Raw genomic sequence first — 24,528 nt, 5'->3', positions numbered from 1 at the left:
TAGTGTTTCACTCAATGTTTACATTTTGCATTTGACCTATATTTGACGTAGAGAGGAAGTCGTGCTTCAAAGCTCCATATGGATCTATCTTGTCTGCAGCCACATATGGCTCCAGCCAATCGAAAACAAGACTTGAGCGGAGTAATCGCAGCGGGTATGCGCGTTTGGCTACTAGCGCCCATGCTAGCGCCGCTACCCAGTTGAAATGGGCGTTTGTTAATATTTGTTAATATTTGTAAATCTGGTGTCTGAAAAGGAAACTCCTCTCCTCCTCCTCCTCCTCCTCACTCCCTTTTCACACAGAAACCTCCCCCCGTGGAGCGGCACAGCGGAGGGAGACACTCGGCGGTGCTTCGGCTTTGTATATACTAGAGCGACTCCCTTCACTCGTTCTTCGTTTCCACAACAGATACAGTGTCTGTCGGCTCTTAGTCTTAGCTCTCCCGCGCTGAAAATGGCAGTATAAAGGCGTGCGGCGGCTATCCTTGCAGCGGCAACAACCCGGCAGTGCAACGGCTAAGTGCACTGGCTATTTCTGGCAAAATGGCGTAAGTATTTTTTTTTTCCTCCATATTTTCCATACCTTGTATTATCTGGTTTTATGTGGCGTAATGTCAGCTCAGACGGTTGGTGCGGAAGTTAACAGACCTGTTGAGTAACAGATTGACGCGCTAAAAAATGGTGTATTCCTGAAGTCCGTGGGTGAAATTCACATATGAGAGTTTGAAGTTGATGTGTCAGTGTCGAATTACAGATGGTCAGCTGAGTAGCCCCGGCCGGCCCCACTTGCCTGTGTTGTGAGCCGTTTTTTGCCGTTAACGGTTGAGCTGTATTAGCGGTTGTTTCAGCCATCAGCGAAATGTTTTTTGTTTTTTTTTTCGTTTGTTTTGTTTTTTTAAACGCAGCACTTTTAACGTTCCCGCGTATTTCTCAGCAGCACTGACGCTGTTAGGTGTTTTTTCAAAATTGGCTGTGTTTGTGTATATTCAACTCTGACAACGTGGCGTGTCCAAAATGGCGCGCACCGTCCTTCCCACTCGGCTCTGAAACAGATGGCTCTGTTGTGAAAATGGCGGTTACCCTCCCACATTTCCACTGAGGAGGGCGGAGTTACCCACCAAAGCATGACCAAATTAGGAAATGTTATCCCCCGGTGGAGGGCGGGCGTTAACCATCAACAGCGCTGTGACACTTGAGAGGAACGGATTAGCCAAAATTAGCCTCCCCTCCCCCACGTCACAGACAATTAGAGGTTTCACAGCGCAGGCGCACACCAACAAGAAAGTTGTAGTGTTTGCATGAGGGTTGCCATCACCTGGACATTGTAGTTGTTTCATACACTACAGGGATCTTTCATTCACAGATATGGTTGGCTGTCTCGTCAACCACATGGCCTAATATTTTCATAGGATATCAATACATTTTCTTTCCTCATGATTAAAGCCTGTTTGTTGTGGTGTTTTCCTTTGGTTGTGTACATTCAGCTCCCGAAATGTTTACACCCATATATAACCTGTTAATAAATCAACAGTTATATTCCTCCCCATGACATTGTTTGTATGTCCATTATCTCCTTTCCCCAGGTCTCTCTCGGCAACCACCCTCAGCTTTGCTGCCGTCGACAGCAGTACCGAACCCCTCGACTTGCTAACGTCGTCAGACTCACCTTTGTTTTTATTCACCCGTTCACGGCTACCACTGACCAGCAGCAGCCATGACACTTTCCCAGCTGGCCTTGGAGGACGTGGGGGCCCTGTACTTAGGTTGGTGTTGTGATGACAAATGTTTTCAAAGCACTACCACAAACATTACTTACTACGGGGAATATAAAAGGCAACTGTTGAGTATTTTAGCTGTTTGGTTAGTTTTGTTTCTGTGTTTTGTATCCTTAACCTATAGCTCATGTACCTGATCATCACATTTTATTGATACTCCCCCCTTTTTTTTTTTCTTCTTTGAGTCAAAATAAAGTCTCATTGAATTTTTGGATGTGGGTGGATTGATGTGATCTTTAACAGTTTTTGATTATTCCATGTTGTGGAATAAGTGAATATATTGTGTATAAAGTTAAATACTTATTGAGGAAGTCTTTGTCCACAGGGCCCTCGTTTCTGATGGCTGACCCCATGGGGCCCCTTCTGGACCAAGATGAAGAAGAAGCTCTTTCTCCCTCCTCCTCTCTAGAGGGGAAGGCGCCAGCTTCGCCCCCCCTCTCTTTCTCTTCCTCCCTGTCTCCTTACCAGACGTTGTCATCCTCCCCACTCTCTTCTGCCTCCCCACCACCCTCTCCTCCTCCCACTCATCCCTCCTTGTTCCTGGGAACCAAGGCCAGAGCGGACTCACCGTCCCTCCCCTGGCTGGGTGCCAGCGATCTGCTCGACGCCCATGTTGGAGCAGATGATGGCAAAGGTGAGAGTGACTGCAAATTTTCATTTTTTAGATTTTTGAAGAAGATAATTCTTCATACTTGTCTCCAAAGGGAATAAACAATTGGAAGCACGGTTGAGTAGAATTATAAAAATTACAAGAAAATAGAAGGAAAATCAGTCACTAAAATGGAGCTAAAGACAGAAAAGTGACTGGAAAAAAATGGCAGGTTAAGGTAGAAGCACATTCTTTGTGATAGTGAGTTGCTCCATGGAAGAATTTCAGGGTTAAACATCCACCACTATTAGAGGTGAATGTGAGGTTGGGAATGGTAATTGCTTTCAGGCTACGAGTAAATGTTTTATATGGGTGGTTTTTGTGTCAGTAAAGCATTTAAAGGTTGCCTTGCTGACAGTGTGCCTTAGATGCAAGAATTTAGTTGTATTTGGTCACTTTATCCCTCATTTTTGTAAAAAGACAATTCCACATTATAGTTCTACAGAAAAAAATGAAAGAGGAAAACCTAAGTTGCTCAAAACTTTTAGATTGTTAGTATGGCTTTTTTTTTTTTTTTCTTCTTCTTCTTCTAAGACACTGCACGCACTCACACACGCACACACACACACACACATATAGAGCACTAAAATTAAAGAGTCAGTAATTGGTAGGTGTGGTGGCCAGTGAGTAACATTCAGTGGTTTGCAGGCCAGGTGTGGCTCTGTATGTTTGAGACTGGCTAAGGCTGTTTTAATCTAAATGCATTATTTCACAATGATGTGTGTCCCTTTGTTGCTATGTCCTCATTCACGTGTGTAGTGTTCACTGCGAGTCTTGGCATCAGTTGAAAGTTTGACATTCATCATGTTGTAAATGTACGTTCTCAAGTGTTTGTATGCGTCACCAACCGTAACAATATTTGTCATTGAGGTCATCATTCAGTAAATTATTAAACATACACTGAATATGACGTTAGATCCTATTTCGGTTTGTGTACACTGGACACAAGATTACCTGTGAGCACCCTCATAATGCCAAAAGTTATTCTTTGTATTTGTATCCTATTTTTTTTATTTTGATATGCTGTTGATGAAAAATTAATGAGTAAATCCTTTCTCAGCAGAGGATGCTTTCGCAGGCATGGATTGGATGTCAGAGAAAATCGACCTGAGTGAATTTGACTTGGATTCCCTCATTGGCTCCTGCTCATCTGATGATTCTCCCAGTTCCCCCGAGGATCTCCTGGCCTCGCTTGACTCCCACATGGATCTGGATCTGGAGTCCTTCGACACAACCATCCCCACCCCGCCCGACAGCCTCGAGCTGGGTCTGTCACTGGCCGGTATCCCCTCCCTCCCTCTGGAGCTCCCTCTGGAACTCCCTCCTCCCAGTGCAGCGGAGGCCAAGAAGACAGAGGTGGTGCCTGATCAGGAGATTGTTATGAAGTCTGAGCCTCCCTCCCCAGCTCCCACTCTGTCTGCCCCCTCTCCTCAAGCCTACACATTGGAGCTAGGAAGCGAAGTGGATGTGCTAGATGCAGAGAAAACCGCCACATCGCTCACCGCTACCATCATCCCAGATCCCAGTGGAAACATTCAGACCACCACCCCGATCGTGCTGTCCATTCCCACCTCTCACTTTGTGGTGGTGCTCACCAACAAAGATGAGCCTTCCCGTGCATCTCTTCCAGAGCTGTCCATTGAAACATCTCCTCCATCAAGCGACTGCGATGACGACTCTGGAATCGAGTCAGTTGCTAGCTCACCGCCTCGTCACCCTTCACCTCCTCCCACCCCCTCCTTTGCAGCTGGTTCCTCCAGGACCAAACCCTACTCCAAGCCGGAACCCACCACCACTTCCTCCCCGTCGACCAAGGTCCCCAAGGTCAAATCGGTGTCTGGCACTCCCAAGGTGGTGGAGAAGAAACTGAAGAAGATGGAGCAGAACAAGACGGCAGCCACTCGCTACCGGCAGAAGAAGAGGGTTGAGCAGGAGCTGCTGAACACAGAGTGCGAAGAGCTGGAGAAGAGGAACCATGAGTTGGCGGAAAAGGCAGAGTCCATCAGCCGAGAGATTCAGTATCTCAAGGATCTGATGGAGGAAGTCCGCAAGCACCGCCGCGGCAAGACCAGCTCAGTGGCTTAAATACCAATGTTCATGTGGGACAGTCTTGCTGTAGAGCAGTGATGGGGGTTGTGTTTCTGCTCCAATGCTCACATGCTATTACAAAGCAGTAGGTTCTAGTGTTAGAAGTACGTTTCAAGAGATTAAAGACAAATGGCATGTGAGGGTGGATGTATGAAACTCGCCACTGAACAGAGAAAAGGGAAATGGCTGAATGAAAAGTGAAGAGCCTCTGGAAGTTGAGATTTAATAGTGTAAAGCAGGGGGCTGGGAGGTAGTCAGGTGAAGCATCTGTACATGCTTGTCTCTCAGTCCCCTGTTAGATCCCCACATGTACTCCCTGCCGTACTAGCAGTACTAGTACAAACAGTCAGGGTGTATATTTGTCTTTGTAGACTAGGCATGCGAAACATGGGTCACCGTAGCTCCCGGTAGTGTCGTAGACCTTAAACCTATTGACGAGAGATTCCCTCACACTCAAAGCATCAGTTAAAAGCCAGAACCCAGCCCTGCTTCAAGAAAATAACTCCTATCAGTAAAGTGAGATACCACCTCTACCTTGTTACCCACTCCTTTTCAACTCTGTGTCACCCCATTTTGACCTTCCTCTTAACAGCTTCAAATCCAGAAAGGGGCCTCATGAATTCTTGATGTTACACTGACAACATGTTTTTGTGTATATAGTTTTCTTTCTCTTTGCTTGCTGATTGTGGCTTTTGTTATTTAATGCTGGATAAAACTTGATCACGTCTCAAGTAGCTCAGTCTCTTAGTGCTGGTGTTGGCTTGTAAAAATGCATTGCTCTTTTTTTCTAATAAATATCTATCCGTACCCTATTGATATGAGTAATGTGCTTTTTCCAGTGACAGTAGTTTTCTTTAAATAGAAAAACAATGATTATATTGTATTTTAATCAGTTATTGTACTGACAGTTGAATCAATGGGTCTTTTTTTTGGTTTTTTTCTGGAGATTTTGACATACAGTAAGGGGGGGGGGGTGTAAGATGGCTGATTAATTTTTGGTAACTAATTGTTGCACTATCACTAATATTTGTAGGATTTGGTAAACCTGTGTAGACTAGCAATCATTTTATAAGTTAATATGGCTCCTAGGAAAAGGATAAAGTTGTGAAGTGATGCCAAACTAAAAAGGGTATCACCACCTCCATCCACATTCACAATGCTTGTTCATCAAAAACTCAACATCAGTTAAAAGGGGTGTATCATGTTGCGGTGGTTTCACATTGCTCAGCAGAGCTGTACTAGTATTTACATGTTAGAAATAGGAGTCACTCATCTCTCTGATGTTTGATGTGTCATAGATAATTAAACACTAGTGAAATGAAGCTGGTCTACCAGCCCCAGGAAAAGGGTGTGAACACAAAGTATCACAGGAGGAAAGTCCAAAGCAAACCTAGTAGTTGCAAAAATGTTTCAGAATACATATTAATATATTTTGAGTGATTTTAGGTTTGGTTTTATATCTTATGTATCCACAAATGAAGTCACTGATAGTTTACACAAGTGTGTGTATCATGTCCTCAGACTTAACCTGCCAAACAAGTTCAGACTGGTCGACACTCAGGTGCAAAAAGAGGATGTGAAGTGGCTTGCCACTACCTGGAGCTAAAACTGCAGCTTTGTGTCAGGAAATGAGAGACGAGGGGGAAGAGAGCGAGAAACAGCTGGGCAAATGTTTTTAAGGGAAGGTCCTTGTAATTGTGAAACCAGACAACACTCGCCAGCCTCTCACATGGTGGGTGACAGACAGTGGGGGGTGGGGAGGGTTTTAGTGACATGTCTTTGCACAGTTTGAGTGCTACACGTGTTTATATCAACCACCCTGTGTGTGTGTGTGTGTGTGTGTGTTAAAGACAGATTTTGGACATCAAAGCAGTTGACTGAGCACAGCCTGTGTGTGGAACCGGTTTGAAAACTGGTCCACGAGGCTGGAGTGAATATAGCTTCTGTCCTTAATCACATTTAGGTGAGTGTTGGTTAATAAGATTAAAATGAAGCCTGAATGAAGTCAGCGTACTGTCCCCTACAGTAATACAACCGTGTGTGTGAGTGTGTGTGATTCAGAGGTAGATTAATATGGTGACTAGTGTCAAGCAGCTGTGTAAATTTAGTCCTGGCAGTAAAACCAGTTAAGCACACACACGCAGACACACACATACCAACAAGCACTCCTCCCTGACAGATTCCTCAGTAGTGAGGGCCTTGCCTTCCTGAGAGGACACCGATAAGAGGAGCTGTAGACCGAGAGGCAGACGATAAAGGCTGCTTCATTATGACTTTAGTAATGTAGGCTGCAGATAAATTGCATGGAAGTTTAATTGTTTTATCAAAAGCAATTGTTGATGTATTTAGTGTGTGTGTGTGTATATATATACAGAGATATGTATGTTTCTTTTTTTTCCAAATATACATAGCAAATTGTATATAATGTGTTAAAACAGGAAAAGATATCAATTGGAAGTCAACTGATGATTTTTAAATTCTGAGTAGTGGAGAAGGGGTAGGATTAAATAAGCTTATGCTTCTTCCTACTCCCTTTCAAACGTTATTTTTTTTCTTTTCTTTTCAGTTTTTTCTTTTCTGTTTTCTTTTCTTCAGCCTCCATTCATCCATTCATTCATTCATTCATTCATGTGTTTAGCTCTCTTTTATTGTTGTGATTACTGTTTTGTGTAGCTGTTAAATGAAAAGTTTTCATCCATTAATTAAAAATGATCATATGTCACTGGAGCAAAGCAGGACATCATGTGAGAAGACAAACAGGAAGAATTAACTGCTATGCTTCAGTTTTCCACTTAGTGTCAAAGTGCCATTAGAAATTAAAATGTACATTATTGTTATTATTATTATTATTATGACAACTTTGAATGTACGACACTGTTTATTTCCTCATTGGTGATTTTATTTCTTAGATACTTGTCTGGAGAAAGAGGATAGACATACATTTGGATGATGCTGTGAGTGTGATGGTGTGAAAGTGGCACACACTTCTCAGTGTTTGTTTCACTCTGAGATGTTGACCTGCATGAAACCTGCATTTTCACGGCACACATTTGACTTTGCACGAAAAGCTGAGGTCTGACTCACAAGATTAACAATGGCTTTATTTCATGAAATGACTCAGGAAGTCTGTGTCCCACATTCATATTACATAGTGTGAGCTAAATACATTGTATCTCCCAATTAAACAATTAAACATCTTTTGATTTCATCATTTTTACCAACCACATTTAGTTTTATTTTTTCCAGTTTTCTCCAGTATTCATATTGACTCTTTGCGTAAACTTTTCTGGCAGTTTTCTACTGTGGACACCCCACAACTATATACTCAAACCCTGCATAGCATTAGTATGTAATATGGGTTTGGGGCACAATATAATACCAGTACTGCTGCTGTAAGATCCCTGAAAAACTACAAAGCTAAAGTGGTTGCATCCATAACTAATGTTAATGATTACACCACTTGTCATAATTTCTGTGCTTTAATTACAACCTGAGAAGTTTTTTTTTATTCAACTGTCAGTGTTTTTCATTAGTTAAAAGTGAAGTTAAACACACTTCCCATGACTTTGTTGTAGTGTTTATGGATTTCTAAAAAATATTTACCCTGTGGTCATGGTTGCATTTTAAAATGTTCTTCTTTTCTGCTTCTGCTTGGTTAAATATTATGACATTACAGACTCTGGTGTGTGTGTGTGTGAGGTGCAGTATGTGTGTCTAGAGCAGAAGTATGCAGAACATGCTTTAAAAATGTGTTAAAATACGCCACGTGAGGTGTGGAATCCGGTTTCTGTAAGCGACACCTCAAACATGCTTCACACACACTTAAAGAGGGCTGAGAAGTTTGTTTTTAAAGCACTGACGACTAAGTAAGTGAAAGCGATCTGTGTTTGATAAAAGAAATTCTCTCTCACTCAACTGAATTATAGGTGTGGTGGCTCCAAGCTAAGCAGCAGATTATTCTCGTCTCGTCACATTCCTCCACGCTCCATAGTAATCAGGATCACGGCAGTTTCACTCACGTCATTTATTCGCAGCATTCATTTTGTTGTCTCCTCTCGCAATTAGACAAAGACAAGGCCAGAATGTGTGCATGTTTGTGTGCAGCCATGTGTCTCATTTCGTGAGGGTTTTCATGACTGAGTTGGTCTGAACTAAAGCTTTGTTTTACACACAGCACACAACAGGCTGCTTTGTAGCTGTGAAACTTAAAAGAGGAAGCCTGTGTACTCAGGAATGCCGGAGGGAGCGATACACGAGTCACTGAATTGACACTCACTGTGATTCTTGGTTTTTGTGTTGCACTCATATTTTAAAAACAGCAAAACGCTTCATTTTGAATTGAACCAGATGTCTTCGTGTGCTTAGCTGTTAGCTATGTGTACCTGTCGACCAGCAGCTGAGTGAGGACAGTAGCTTCAGGCCCTCCTCGGATTTCATTTCCTTCTTTGTAAAATCACACCTGTGTCCACCTCTGCCTGGGGCCAGTCCAGGAAAACCAGTTTGACTAGGCTACAAACTGACTTGCATCCTTGTACAACCTGCACTTCAGTGCTACTGAGGCAGTCCCCAACTATATTTCACACACGCTACATTATAAGACTTGATGGCATTTGGCTCACCAAAGGGGTGAAACCTAGTAAGGCTGTAAAGCTATTCATAGTTTGTCTACTGTAAGTCAGGAATAGCCAAGCAATCTGACACATTCAGATATTCTGACCTCTGCCTGTTTGCCAGTCTGTTTCTGGCTGATATTAACTACAACACATATACATCACATTGATGGACAGTCCTGAACAAAGTCCACTTGTGGATACTGTCATATTGATTTGATACATCATGGCCAAAACTAATATGTGAATGGAAAGTCACGTGTTGACACACCCAGGCTACAGAGCAGCAAAGTTTGCTGAGCTGCTGATTCCACGTTTACTGTAATGATAACCTTGACATTAAACAACAAAGCAACACGGGACGGTCCTGAATATTTTAAATATCAGCATCACTTTCAGTATTAACCTCCAACAACCCACATCAGCCATGACCATAACCAAACCACGGTGGCACCTCAAACTATTTTAAGACTAGCAGATTTGTTTCCTTTGGGGAAAATTGGTGACAGCAAAACTCAGGGAATCAAAAGGAAAATGAATTGCTGCAGAAACAATGAGCTCTGTGAGGCTCTGTGTGTGCTGTCTGTGATGGGAAATAGGCTACAGGAGCTGGTTTTATGACACACACCCTGCCATTTGTCAACACAGCCCAGTAGAACACACCCATAACCAGTTACAGTCACACTAAGAGAGAAAAAAAACCCCAGCTCCTCAAGATTATTTTTTAACCGTGACATGAACCCAGACGCAATTTGGGGTCCGTCTGTTGCCAGTGTCACTTTCATTCTGATTAAAGAAACTGATTCTTCCTACAGTCAGTATTTGTGGGTTAGTTTGTCATCATTTACACATCTGGGCTGAATTATGGCTCAGAAGTTTATTGCACCACATCCTGTGTCAGTAAATGTTGTTATCATCAGTGTATTTCACTCCACACTTCGACCCAGCACCAGTAAATCACACTAAAACCAGAAAACTGGAGGCAATTTACCCAACTAAATATTTATGTTACATTAGTGGAGGAGCTGTTTTTTGTAACTGCGTTTTTTGGACCTGAATTTTATTAATTTAGATCAGCTACTTGTTCGTTTCTAGCAGATTTTAACACCAGAAATGTTACCCGTGCTTAGTTAAAACCGTCGAAGATCGCCTCTATGTCATCTTAAGGAAGACATTTAGGTATTTTTGGAGCTCTGCTCCTGAATTTCACTCGCCCTGACCCTCTGCCCACTGTCTCTGAGTGAATCATCGTGCTGGTCTTCAGCTGATATCATCCACAGAGGATCTTTGAGCAGCTGAGCTCATTACTGAGGTCATGGGCTGCAGATTAGGAAGACAGATTTACTCCCAGAAAGTGGGACGGCACATTTTTTCACTGTACCTCATTGTGAGACCAAACCAAAGAAATTAACATCTATTTTTGTCATGTATTGAAAATCATTTAACAAAAGAAAAGACACCGTAGCTCAATCTATATTTTGCCGTAACGTTCTGTCTGTCTTTCTTTTATTTAGCTCAGACTTTAATGACAATTAGGTGTGCAAAGGCAGTGAAAGCCTTTGGCCGCTTGGCATAGATAGTAGAAGTGGTGTGTGTGATCTTATATGTCTGTCTTTGTGGGGACCAATGCAAGTTATTTTAGAGAGTGAGGACATTTTGTCTGGTCCTCACTTCCTCAAAGTGACAGTTGAATGTTAAAGTTAGATGTATGGATAAGTCCAGGTTACGTGTTGGGTCAGACAGTAGTTGTGATAGATGGTTAAAGATAAGATTAGTGAGAGTCCTCACAAGTACAAAACTACAAATGTACATGTGTGATGAGTCATTTCAGGGCATAGTAACTGGAGAAATGGGCGGAGAACAGTGAGGGGTTTTTTATGTTGACATTCTGCAGAAAAAGGAAGTGGCTACACTTCTGAGAACAAGCCAAAGATAAGAGGAATTCAAACTACTGACACGGAAAATGTGATAAAGAGGTGTAAATGGAAGATGTGTTAGACAAATAGTTATGAGTAAAAGGTTATTGTATGGTCAACTTGTTTCTGAACCTTTTTTTTTCTACCACTGAGTGATTTCACAGCACTTTTTTACTGCAGCTCAAAGACGCCCTCTGATGTCACTTCTTAAAACTGCAAAAAAAGATTTGCTGTGTGATTGTATATAGGTTACATGGCAAATGAAGGGGTCCTGGGCCCTGATCCAGAGTCTCTGTTGGATGTCACATTTCTCATTGAAGAGTGAAAATCTTGACTTCAAAGATGTCACAAGCTTTCATCAGAATGTTTTGGAGACCCTTGTCAGCAGGTCACATGACAAGGTGTCCTGACACAGGTCAAAATAACCCTGCAATAAGTGTCATATTGATTTGTTTCGCGTGTTTCAGTCCACTTTCTACAAATTATATACTTAAGAGCAAACCACGGGATTTACACTGACGTCCTCTGTCTGAAGTTGCAGTTGATTCTGGTATTAGAAAAATATTTTATAAGTTATATCATGTGACAGAGTAATGTATTTCATGGACCTTAGGGCATACAAGGTCCACAATATCTGTTACTCAATCATATCAATCAATGTCTTATTCTCTATTTTTTTCTTTTTTCCTATCTTATTGTGTATGATGTGTTTATTTTTCTCTAGGCTATTAAATTAGACATAATTAATTTGAGGTATGATCCTAGCTTCTCGGCTTAGGAGGCCTCATTAACTATTATTAAACATTTTACTACCCCCTACTGAATGGCGCATTTGTGTAAAGAAGAAGAAGAAGAAGAAGAAGAAGAAGAAGAAGAAGAAGAAGCAGGAAGAAGAAGCAGGAAGGAGAATAAAGTCTTTTGACTGGAAATGGGAGGAATTAACAAACACATTCATGAGTGTTTACTGTCAGGGAATAGTTTAACACATGTCACTTCGTATCAGTAACACAGGAGCCGCTGTTACTCTTTCCGTAGCTGTTTGTGCTTTTTACGTGAAACTTTACTACGAGCGGGGAGAAGCAGAAAGCAGGTCTGTTTCCGCCCCACTTTCTACTAACTGTATGCTCTTCACAAGGTTCCTTATTAGAAGGTAGGTCGGCTCAGATGATCTGAGTTAATAATGTTAACTTGAGGAAAAAAAAAAAAACCTCCACGCAACAGTCTCTCGGGTGGACAGGCTTTCATGCCAAACTCCGTTGAAAAAGAAGGGATTTTACGGTTACGCCACGATTTTCATGGTAAAACATTTGAGTTTCACCATCACAGTGACTTTTTTCTGAGTCATTGAAGCCACACTGACATTCGGTAAACATATGACCGATTTAGTAGCTCGTATTTCAGTGCAGTGTCACCTTTGTTGAAGTTGGTAAATGTATGAGCACGATACGATCACATTAGCTACGATGGCCGACCATGAATTTAAAGCAAACCCCGTGTACCTGAACAAAACAACCTGGTTAGTGACCGAAGCTACACTGGTGGTCTGCCTGAAACTGATCAGAGTGGTTTTTGTGAATAAAGGAAGCTGTTAACCCACTGTCACATGTCCCCAGTACACAGCAGCATAAATGCTGCGATTAGTCGAATAATTGATAAGTCGATCTACAAACTATTTTTATGATTGAATAGTCTTTAGTAATTTTTTAAGCAAAACATTTGCTGCTTAACCTCTTAAATATGAGGAATCGATGCTTTTCTTGGTCACGTGATAAACTGAATATGTCTGGTTGTCATTTGAAATGTATGATAAACTGAATGTGTGGTAACAGCTGTAAATCTTATAATATTAACTTTCCCACTTCTGCTCCACAGAATGTCTTCTGTTGTTCCCCGCCATGTCGTCTGGGAGTCAGAGGGACTCGTGGCCTACCTTCACCCCCGGCCCTGGACCCCGGGCTCTGTTATCCTGGAGAGCAGCACCCCTGGCAGCCTTGGAGGAAGCATCTTCCACCTGCAGGAGCCGGAGTACTTATCCTGGCTGCTGGGGGCGAGAGCCGTCGCTGAGCTGCTGTGTGACAGGTTGGGGGTCCGGAGGTGTGCGCTGGTCAGCAGACCCCACAAAGACACACCTGCCCAGGTGAGGTCTCCTTTGACTGGCAGACTGGTTGACTGTGCAGTGCAGTCATGCAACTTTTTTAAGGTTTACAAGGATATTTTAGGATTAAAGCTACTTTTTGCCACTGTTGATGTGTATACATTTCTAAAGCTGAGAAGTCAAGCATTGCTGTAGATTTTTACTCCTGCCATGATGGAAAAAAGCCTCTGTAGCTGCATTTAGAGATTTTCCCTGGTGGTATCATTAATAATATTCTCATTAGGAATAGCAGCTCCCATGAAACTTAGGCATTGGCGTCCTCTCAATGCTTTAAGGAAGATGTAGTTGTTAATAACATTCATCCTTGTGAGGATAAAAAATGCACATATGAGCTTATGAACTGTCACATTAATAAAATGTTCATGCACATTTGGATGAAAACAAAGTTTATGTAAAGAAGAATTATGTGGGAAAACATGCTGATGCTTTTATTGCTCATCAGTTAAATTATTTGACTCTCAAAGTGGAAACAGGAAAACAGGTTTTTTATATTTTACCACTTGCTGAGTGAAGTCAAGGAAAGGAAGTTAAATTTACACATTATTATTATTAACTACTGTCTTTCAAAAACGCCCCCAGTTTAGCTGCAGTTGAGCTGCAGGGAATTTAGCTTGCAGCTGAGTGACTCTGGAAAGTACCTGAAACTCTGTACCACAGCCCACAGGTGTTTAAAACGGTAAATGTAAAAGCTTTGATTACTCCTGTGTTCATGTCAGTCAGAGTTTTAATCACAAAATACACATTGATTTTCATTTCCACAGATCCGTGTCCTCCCCCTACATGGTCTGGATGCAGAGTGGCGTCCTCACCTGGCAGGAGAGGAGGAGTACAATGCTCACGACCCGGGGTTCTGCACCTCTAAGACTGCCCCCCGATGGAGCGACTCCAGCCTGACTGAAACCCAAACCAAGATTCGAGCCAGGCTCCCGTTACCTGACGCCCCTCCCAATCTGACGTTCCTCGGGGACGATCCGGTTCACCCCGGCCTGTTCTCGCGCATTGTTCGAGGGGAGGAGCAGCAGTGGCGGGTGTGGGAGGATGAGGGTCACGTGGCCTTTCTCACGCCTTTCCCCAACTCACCTGGCTTTACTGTGCTGGTCCCACGCCGACCTTTGACCTCTGATATATTCAGACTAGAAAAAGGGGACTATGAAGGGCTGGTGCTGGCAACCAGGAAGGTGTCGCAGCTGCTTGAGGAGGGGTTGGGTGCCCGCGGCGTGGGGCTTATTTTTGAGGGTTTTGAGATTGATTATGCTCACGCCAAGTTGATACCACTATTTCTACCTTCATCATCAGGGGCAGGAGATGATGTCACTAAACCCAGACCACCCCAGTTTTACCCCACTTACCCTGGATATGTGACCTCAGAAGATGGAACTGAAGCCAGCCTGGAAAGTCTGAAGGAGATTCACACCAAAATCACTCAGATTTAAAACTGAGAACAAAAGTTTGATTCCTACTCATGCGTTCACCATGAAAGGAAGCATGAAAGGAATTCCTCCTCTCTATCGTATGTTAACAAGAAAAACAACAACACAACTTCAAACTGGAGACTATCTTACAATAGGATCACACTAGCCGTGCTGCCTTTCACCATGTTGACATTCCAGCCTGTGAGTACTCCGCACTTACTACTCCATGACCGACAAGTATCGCAGATATGATCCACCACAAAAATGGATTGTAGTTTTACCTCGTGCCTTAGAGTGGACCACACCCATCTTTGAACTCAGCCTCCGACTTCCCACCTGAGAAGTTTTGTGATTGTATCTTGCACAGTTGCGACGCCATCACAGTGACAAAATCTCACTACAGACAGACAGACAGATAAACACCTGCTATGGGACTCAAAGCCCAAGTCCCTGCTACAATCGGTGTCTCCAGCATTTTTTGTATCCGATACTGGGAGTACTGGGTAATTTTGTGTTATCAGTGGACAGCAAGTTATTATTATTTACAGTTATTATATGTAAAATGTTCCTTTAACTAAAAAAAAATCAACTTTAAACAAAAGCTAATCTTTCATTTTTTACATTTTTTTTTTTTACACTACTCTTACTGTCAGAATCTTTTTTATCTTATGCAACATAAGTGGTGTCTTCAGCCACTGCAGCACAGTTGCTGCTTTGTACCAGCCTGTATATAATCAGCTGAGTAAAACGGTGCCAAGTGAAGTGATTCGTTTCCAGAAGAGTAAAAGATCACATTAAGAAATCAAGCGTTGGATTAGGGAATTAAATCAGTGTAGACTCCGCATAACCAGCAGTTTGCCTCTGTCAATTATTCTGGAAACTGAATAAGATCTAAGTTGAAAAGTTGCATGTGATGAACTGAAACCTCTGAGATTTTGAGTGAAGTACAGCTGATGATTTACATTTTGTACCACTGAGAAACTCTGTCTAGTCCAAAATACAAAAATAAGTCATGTCTGCGAATGCATATTTTGAAATGTAATCTCTACAAAGTGAGACTCAAGTATGTGGATTTAAAATAAGCATTTATCTGTGTAAAATTCACTTTCTGAAATCAAAATATGAAATGCAAAGACAATTCTGCACTTAAACTTCTTTCACACGTGTAATGAGATGACAAACACTTGTACAAATGTCCAATTAATGAAGTTTTGAATAAAAATAAAGACTTGTTTATTTCATTTGTCATATATTGACATATTGATGTATCACAGAAGTCATCCAAATGTATGTAAAGATAGAGACAATGTCAACCACAGACAAGTCACTTTATATTTTAAATCATTACCACGACCAGTCTCATTATTTCAAATCATTTTAAATCACCAGTTTAAATTATATTTGTCGGTGTGTGAATTCTCCTTAAAATGGGAGTCGTTACCTTCACTGCATGTTTGTCTTCCTTTACTAATTACAGTGTGTTATGTATTTAGTTTGTTAACCACTTATATAATCTGCCTGGCCATTCATTACATTTCTGTTAATTGGTCCCACTGCTTGTTTCTGATTAGGAGGCTTAATTAGTGACTGGCTAAGTGTTTAATCAGTGCTCTGTAAACCAGGCACTGCTCCAGGCCGTCATTAATGTGGACACAAAGATGTGTGTGTGTTAATGAGAGGTTTTTTTTATTTTTTATTTTTATTATTACCAGTTTCCATAGTAACAAACTCAACTCTTCAAGGAATAATCAACCATGGTTCAAGTCATTTGTATTTACTCAGCCTCATCTTATTATAGTTAATGATTTTTTTCCTTCTCTTCCTCTGGGGATGTGTGAACTAGGATGGATACCAGCTGCTGGTTGTGCAATAGCAAATCTTCCAGGACAAAAGAAGGTACAGAAAGAGTTGTTCCTTACTTTTAATTTCACTTGTCTTGTGAATGCATGGCAGTCTAGTGAAACTACTTTTGGAGGTTTTCCATATGGGTGTAAAACTTAAGAGTAGTTGAGAAAGAAAGATTTTACTGTGATTCTGAAAGATTTGCACCAAAATCAACTCAGCTAGAAATTTCTGCTCTCAAACACCTTTGTTATTTAGCTGCACTGGGTTGTCTTGACATTTCTTCCCTACAAAGTGAGCAGTGACTACAGAAGTGATCAAGTGGTAAAACAAGGGCTTAAAGTTTTAAGGCTGGCCAGCAAACTGTGTAAGATATGCAGAGGTTGCAATATCTTCAGTTAATGCATTTTAGGATCATTATTTTCACTTTCACACCAACATAATTAAAAAAAAAAAATCAGATAGTGTGTTCTGCTTTTGGATAATCTTCTTAGAATGTGAGAGGAAATGCAGTATCTACAAACTAACTGAGCTGTTTCATCTCTCTGGTCCATTTTCACTAGTTTGTTCTATAAAGTAAACCTTATTTTGTTAACTTACAGTAGGAAGTAAATGTATCTCTGTTTTGCTATGTGTCCATCTACAATTACTATTTTTATTGACATTAATATAATAAATTAATTTACAATTTAAAATGTTTAAATATGTGTTTAAAAATTGCATAAATCACATGAATTCCACAACCAGTTGCTGCTACACTGTCAATTAGTCGCATTTAGCAGGAGTTCAGCTGAACCCCATAGCAAAATAATCCAACCCACACTTGGGCCACATGCTTGTTTTCTTCTGGTTCAGTATACACCGAGTTCCACGGCCCGAATCTGGCAGAAGATCCTCTGGGTGTCAGACAATACCTGAGGATAACAGCTGGAATCTGCCCAGATGTGGAAGCATACTGGCCAGACTCGGGCCGAGGATCCGGGCATATGTTTGGCCAGATCATTGAAATGAAACGTAATCTTCTCTGTGGAAAGGCTGCCAATATCCACGAGATTCATTAAGAAACAAAATGTGTACATCCATTTTCCAAGATGGGGTCGATTCATGATTGGTGGCTTGATTACACCTTTGCATCATGTGGCTGCTTAGACAAACTCCGCCCACAACACCTGCCATCCACACGCTCCATCTTAGTAATGTAGAGAAGAGGCTCAATGCTGCAGCTCAGGTCCATGATGGAGAACACGCTGATGCTGATCTGGCAGCGAAACGCCACAAACGAGTAGTAAGACACAAAGGGCATCAGCGCCACAGGCGGCAGGTAGTTGGCCACAATGATGGCCAGGATGATCAGCACCATCTTGAAGGCCTTCTTCTTCACTGGGTGCATCTCCTCCTTTCCTGCCACGGAGCGGCGGAGAACCCAGATGACAGATATGTTGCAGAACACCATGACGGCAAAGGCGAAGAGGATGACGCCACTGAAGACCTCGTTGACGCTCATGACTCCCAGGATGCACTTGGTGAGACCGTAAGCCAGGATGAGACCCCAGACCACCACAGAAATGCCAATGCGGATCTTGTTGTCACGGATACCGGTGAATAACACTGGATGGACCACAGCAATGTAGCGGTCCAGGCAAATGCACACCTGGGGTAGCAGACCAGTGAAGCAATGTAATCTTAGAGTGAAAGATTTAGTAGAAAGAAAACCTGCTTGAGGGAGATGAATCAAAAATACTGAACTTGAATTTTAACTAAAGATTTTTGAATAAATGCCTGAACATTAATCCAAAAACTCTCCACTGATCTGAACATTTTCCAGACATTGAACTACCTGGTAGAAAGTATTCTGCACTCAAAATAACAATTCAAATAATAATTAAAACTCATACATGAGATTTCTCTTACAAAACTATAAAAGAATAAAATAAAAATAAAATAAGAAAAATTAACTATAAAAAAAAAAGGTTATGATGCGATGATGGTACAATGTGGATCAACTTCATATGATTTATTATTAGAAAAAAAGAGCCTATGTAAATATCAAATACACTGTTAACTTGTTACATGTTACATTACTCTGCTCTGGAGTTAGGCATTGGACACACTAACTCACCAGAAAGAGTGGTGCTACATCTTTGATCCCGTACGCAAACCTCTGGAAGTACCAGATACGACTGTCGCCCAGCAGCAGCCGGTTGGCCATCTCTATGGGTGTCATCAGGCAGAAGTAGGCGTCCAGGATGGCAAGGTTGAAGATGAAGATGTCGGAGGTGGAAGCATCACTCTTCTTAGTGGCGATCTGCCAGATGACCAGAACGTTACAGGGAGTCCCCACTGCCAGGTTGAACACCTTGACCCCAAAGTAGAAAATGAAGCCATAAGGGGCCACGGCACACACTGGGAACTGGTACCACGGTGGAGTTACATGGTGGCTACTGAGAGTGGTAGAGTTCACGTAGAGGTTGGTGGTGGGATTCAGCGTGGTGTTGAACATTGTGGGGAAAATGGCGGATGCTGGAAAGAAGAGGCTGGGATGGAAACGAGAACAAAAGTGGGGTAAAGGGGTTACTCTGGATGAACCACATTTTATTTCTGCACAGTTTGAGCCCTAAAGATTGCTCATTACATTACAATGTGTGAGGTTTGCACCAAAATGCAAAAATTTACAAAACATATACACATCAGCCCATCTTACCTTAAACAGATTCACGGCGTCCAACAGTCCTCCTCACCAGCTGCACAACTCCTCGGCATGTGGCACCAGATCAGCAGGGCCGGGGGCTTATAAAAACAATCCACAGGGAGTGATGCCATTTTTTGTAGGTTTTTGTGGATTGGGCAGTAACGCAAAATAGAGTCGCCAAAATGTCTTCAGTGATTGGACGGTTTGGATACATACAAAGAGGTGTGTTTAGGATGACATAGTGGCCATGTAGAGGTAGAGGTGTATGTGCTGCAGGGGCAGATATTAATGACTTTCTTTCTTGCCTTGTTTTTTGAGCAATTAATGTGTGAAGGGGACTCTGCAGTTGCCTTCAGGGCACAACAGCCCGGCTGCTGAACATAGTATTGCCAAGTCGGTAATGTTTGTTAAATTGCCTTTTTTTGTGGCAAGAACACATGAACATGTTTCTTGTGCATGAAGCTGTATTCTGAGTTGTGCATGACCTGAGGTTACTTTTTCACTTTTCTCAATTATGATTCACGTTTGGGTGTAAAAGGGTAAGCTGGTCCCAGGTCTGGTCCTATGGGTACTTTATCTACAGCAGCACTTCATCTCACTGATGCAACTGTACACTGTTCAGTAAACAGGTGATGCAAGGTAAGCATAAATGAGAAATCTATCGCAAACTGTTACTCATATGCCCAGACTGTGCCAACTGTTGAGAAATAAAAATAAAACCCTTTTGGGAATACAAGCTCACAAAGTCATGACAAACACTCACTTGTGTAAATTGTGCTGTCTGTTTTGTAACATTTTTAATTACATAACCAACAATTTTACACATGATCACTGTACTTTTAATGGGGAAAATGACTTAGCCTGTAAAACATTTGTAAAATTTTTGGCTGTGGAGTAACCCCGACCTCATCAGGGGTCTATTTAAAGATGCTATCAAGTTGCATTATGGGAAATGTAGGCTTTGGTGTTATTCTAAACTAACACAAGTCAGAAATTCAGAGTGTTTTGGCCTCAGTTGCTTTGAATTTGATAAATTGAAAAAAAATCTGTTGATTCTGTTGTCATTTAATATTATGAAAGTTCAATATTATGACAATATCTCTTTAGTTTATTTATAAGTGTGGTTGCACTACTCACCATTTCACATATAATGCACAATAATTATTAAACAACTACTAAGTAGTTATTTAATAGTAATAAGCAACTACCTAACATCCAGTTTCAAATCAAATTTAACAGGCAAATAAATTAGGAGTAATGTCCCAATGATGGTTAAATTTACTCATTTGGATTATTGCTTTTAATCTGAATTTCTGGTTTGGGATTACAGCTACTGGCTACTGGTTCAGCCAAAGTTGAATTGGTTACGAAAGCTCACATTGTTAAACTAATGGGCATGATGTGGAAGATACGGCTAAAGTCCATAAATAGTCAAATTTGGTGAGATAAGGGAGGTGTCACTATATGCAGATGATGATGTCTTTACACAACACAACAACACACAACTTTGTATTTACATGGATCAGTCCACAAATATTCATGCAGAGGAATGCTAATATATGATCTGTCAGTTCTGACTGTGGGTATTCAAATGCAGGATAAAAAACTCCATGAAGAGCGTGGTTTCTGTCGGGGGGTTGTTTGTGGCCATCCATATGGCAGTCATCTCTCTGAATGCTGGGGCTCCTGGTGAAGAACACTGTGATTCCTAAAAGGTACAGTGATTGTAGGCTAAATATTGTTATAAAGGAAGTATTTTTTTCACTTGAATGTTAAATGTTTCTTTTCACTTAAATTACCAGCAGGTTCATGAAATTAATAAATATTGAATATTTTGTTGAAAAAACAATTTACCCATTTTAGGGAGGAAAATTGTGAGCTAAAGTACACAACTAAGACCAATCAATAGACCAAGTCTATTAATTTAGGAGATAACCTAGAAATCACTATAGTAAAAACAAGCTAGAACTGTGCATCTTTTTTTTTTTTTTTTAGCTACTGTAGCTTAGCTAATCATTTAAATTATACACTAGTAACTTAATTAATAGAAATAAAACAGCTACTTTGTTTGGATTACAAAAAGAATCAATCTAATTCAAGTCATTTAAAAATATGCTTTTTCTTCCCCTTTTTGCATTATGCCAATTACATATGTCAGAAAAATTAAAATGACGTAAGGGCATTTTTCATCATTTTTGCCTTTCATTTGTTTTATTTTTACAAACATACAGAAATACTTTAAAATTATTATCTACTGTTTGATACAATCTGCAAATACATCAAATGCAGTTGAAGTGTTTTTCTCAATTTTGTAAGTTAAAGCAAGTTGTTCTAAAAGGCTGTTAAAAATAACTGATTTGCCAAATGGGTACATGCTTGAAATGAATATTAATAAGCTGATATATGGCATCATTCCTAATACCTTAACCTCTTTAACTCCACTGGCTAGCTTGTTGGCTACTCATTATAATCTCATGCGTTATTATGCATTGTTATTACGCATTATTCACACTCACAGAAGTTTTATTTTATGTTCTAGTGGAGATCACAAAGTTTCTAAAGATACCAAACATGGCTCAATGTTGAGCCAATACACAAGACATTTAAATTATGTCCCTTTGCTGGAACAGTGCAGACCTAAAGACATGGGAATCTTGGGAATATTCACAAGGTGTAAACATCACACAGGTCATTGAAGATCTGATCCACAACATACCGTATGTGTGATAATGTCATACAGTGTGAAATTAAATGACTGTTCCAACCTAAAGGCTACTTAAAGGTGAATATAAGAAGAAAACTGGACAGGTTAATGTTGGAGAGGTGGGATTATGGAGGTTGATGATGGCCATACAGAGTCCCCAGCTGCTCCAGACAACACAAACTATGGTTATTCTGAACAGCTCACAGGAGATTGTGTAACTTGACCAAATGAGACACTGGGCCTCTCAGACACACACAATGCATGTTCAGAGATGAAAACATTCTGTGGCAAAACCACAAGTCTGACAGAACAAACTTTACCAAAACTATGACAACAGAACTATGATAACAATAATGATTTGAATGTGTACCATTAGAGTGAATTTGCATCATGTTTACAAGCTAAACAGACTTTGCAAAAGAACACCTGGCATGAGATGAATGAAAAATGCAAAGTAAAGGTGTAATGTTTGTGGAGACTGGTTAAAACATTTAAATCTGAAAATATGAAATATTAAATTTTTTGTGAAAGGAGCATCATGTAGCCTTGTTCTAAACCTGACAGTTTAACAACCAAATATGACCATAATCCAAACCCAAATAATATTCAGGAGTGTTCAAAAAGTGAAGGGCTGTGAATACTTTCTGAAGTCATTGTATATGAAAACTCAAATTTCAAGTCTTTAAGTCGCTGTCCTGATCCTCCATTTTATTGGAGGTGGACAAAATGACAATGCCAAATGGTTTCTATCTGATATTTTATTAGAGGGCACCAGGTTAATAACATACTAGTCTTGATATAACTGTGGGTTTAGCAATACAAGTGACTTAATAGACATGTTTTGTTAAAGCCATTATGCTACATGTATATTAACAATTTATCAAATGCCTATATGAACATGACAGTGGGTCTTTTGTAGTGAAAAATCATCACCTGATTCTACAGTTCCCCTTAGCTTTACAGAGTGTTTTAGTGTTTTTCAGCTCATTGTTTTGGTCCACAATTTTACTATTTAGATTCACTCTCACTGCTCACATCAGTGTTGTCTGCAGTCGTAGCAGGCAGCTTTTTACAGTAGAAAACAAACAAAAAAAAATATATGTTAATGTAAATACATGTATGTAATAAAGTGGCCAAAAAATAAATAATTAATTTATTGCAGATTTAATACAAAAATAAGAAAGGGATATTAAGTTTCATGTTGTCAAGCTGTCCTGTTTCATTAACAGATATTCAGCTCAGAAATTCAACACACCACACACAGTGACTCACCCACAGTGATGGAAGACTTTGACGGTGCTGGAAGCATCAACCACAACAACACAGGGCAGATGTTCACTTTACTCATCTGGTACTTCCTGCCCACAGCGGTGATAGTGCCACTGCTGGCGCTCCCAACCAGCGCCCTGGTCATCTGGCTCCTGCTGGGAAAAACTGGCATCTGCTGCACCTCAGAGATCTTCACACTCAACCTGGCAGTATTTGACATGTTGTTCTGCCTCACATTTCTCACCGAGTACATCCGTTTTCTGTGCACTCCAACAGTGGAGGCCAGTAACTTCCTCGCTTGGTGTTTGAATCTAGGAGGAGGGCCACTGTTCCTCTGCATTTTGAGTTTGGACAGCTACGTGGCAGTCTGCCACCCGCTGGTCTTCCTCCGGCTCAAGGACCCCAAGCTGAGGCTGTCATTGTGCTTGGTGGTGAACGCCATAACGGCTGCATGTTGCTTTCTGGTGAAGGTCTACAGGGTGGTCAAATGGGCAGTGTTATCGGTGATCCTGAGCAGTGCCACAGTGATCATATTAGTCTGCAACATCCTGATTCTCAGGTCCCTCCGCCAAACAGGGCCCGGCAAGAAGGAAGTCCATCCAGTGAAAAAACGAGCTTTCAGGATAGTGCTCACTTCATTTGTGCTGGTCAACATCCACTACCTCCCCGCACTCACAGAGTACCTGCTGAGGAAGTTTGCTCCCCATCACTTTGGTCCCCTCTCAGTCCTCACCTGTGTCACCTACACAGCTCTCTCCATGAGCAGTTTTGTGCAGCCTCTGTGTTACCTCACCCGCACCAAGCAGCTGCCCAAGATGAGATGTCACAGCAGCTCAACTGCGGAGACTGAAGCTGTGGCAACGGTTTAGAGCAGCCAAATGTAAGAGAAGAGCTGGACTGTAATTGAATAGCCACTTTTGAGGAATCCCATAATTATGTCTCAGAATACTTAACACAGAAAACAAAACAAAACATAGAGCTAGTTGAAGTGTTGAAGCATTTTAGCATGTTATGAAATGGTCTTGTACAACTCACCTAAAATCACAAGGAACACAAGTCAGTAACACGATGGTAACAATCTGTGTCCCATCACTCTCGAATGTGATTCAAAAACAAACCTGCAATTCCCATGTATGGCCACAGGTGTCACCAAACAAAATGAAAGATCTTCGAGATTTGATATAAATTGAAATTTCTGGTCGGGTTTATATTCATCTTTGATTCTTAAAGATGGGACACTGGATGTAATTGCTGTGACATTATTGAAGGGATGTCTGTGTCTGTGGACCTGCTTTTGTAATTAGCTTGTTTTCAGCAGTCTGTATTAGAAAATAGGACTCAACAAACAATAAATGCAATAAATATATTACAATGTTTTATTTAATAAATCAGACAAATGTCCCAGTTTGGCTTGCAAAT

At 41.1% G+C, this 24,528-nt stretch overlaps 4 protein-coding genes across 7 annotated transcripts; 3 read left to right on the top strand and 1 right to left on the bottom strand.

Moving 5' to 3' along the window:
* Positions 1-139: 139 nt before the first annotated feature.
* On the top strand, positions 140-5,324 carry atf4a (activating transcription factor 4a). Of its 2 annotated transcripts, none has more exons than XM_071504142.1 (4): positions 140-548; positions 1,584-1,763; positions 2,101-2,409; positions 3,485-5,324. In XM_071504142.1, the coding sequence occupies exons 2-4, from the start codon at positions 1,715-1,717 to the stop codon at positions 4,507-4,509; spliced, it is 1,383 nt and encodes a 460-aa protein (XP_071360243.1). In that variant the 5' UTR covers positions 140-548; positions 1,584-1,714; the 3' UTR covers positions 4,510-5,324. The 2 variants fall into 2 exon arrangements, with proteins under 2 accessions (XP_071360243.1, XP_071360244.1); XM_071504143.1 differs by having other exon boundaries at positions 380-548; positions 3,488-5,324.
* A 6,364-nt stretch (positions 5,325-11,688) lies between these two features.
* Positions 11,689-15,846, top strand: LOC139636257 (uncharacterized). Of its 3 annotated transcripts, none has more exons than XM_071504148.1 (3): positions 11,689-12,128; positions 12,911-13,175; positions 13,955-15,846. In XM_071504148.1, the coding sequence occupies exons 1-3, from the start codon at positions 12,025-12,027 to the stop codon at positions 14,624-14,626; spliced, it is 1,041 nt and encodes a 346-aa protein (XP_071360249.1). In that variant the 5' UTR covers positions 11,689-12,024; the 3' UTR covers positions 14,627-15,846. The 3 variants fall into 3 exon arrangements, with proteins under 3 accessions (XP_071360249.1, XP_071360251.1, XP_071360252.1); XM_071504150.1 differs by having other exon boundaries at positions 11,693-12,188; XM_071504151.1 differs by lacking the exon at positions 11,689-12,128 and adding an exon at positions 12,198-12,336.
* Positions 15,847-15,887: 41 nt separating this feature from the next.
* LOC139636261 (G-protein coupled receptor 4-like) lies at positions 15,888-18,947 on the bottom strand. Its single transcript, XM_071504155.1, has 2 exons — positions 18,567-18,947; positions 15,888-18,098 (listed from the first exon to the last, which is right to left on the bottom strand). Exons 1-2 carry the CDS (start codon positions 18,945-18,947, stop codon positions 17,568-17,570), a joined length of 912 nt encoding a protein of 303 aa, XP_071360256.1. The 3' UTR covers positions 15,888-17,567.
* LOC139636259 (P2Y purinoceptor 4-like) lies at positions 17,594-24,524 on the top strand. Its single transcript, XM_071504153.1, has 3 exons — positions 17,594-19,775; positions 20,734-20,851; positions 23,070-24,524. Exon 3 carries the CDS (start codon positions 23,121-23,123, stop codon positions 23,976-23,978), a length of 858 nt encoding a protein of 285 aa, XP_071360254.1. The 5' UTR covers positions 17,594-19,775; positions 20,734-20,851; positions 23,070-23,120; the 3' UTR covers positions 23,979-24,524.
* Positions 24,525-24,528: the final 4 nt, after the last annotated feature.

Source organism: Trachinotus anak, unplaced genomic scaffold, assembly GCF_046630095.1.
Source record: "Trachinotus anak isolate AG129_WGS33_773 ecotype Australia unplaced genomic scaffold, CSIRO_AGI_Tana_v1 ptg000019l, whole genome shotgun sequence".
In the NCBI taxonomy this organism is placed as follows: Eukaryota; Metazoa; Chordata; class Actinopteri; order Carangiformes; family Carangidae; genus Trachinotus; species Trachinotus anak.
Note: the sequence above shows the minus strand (reverse complement) of the source record. Positions and strands in the feature narration are given on the sequence as shown.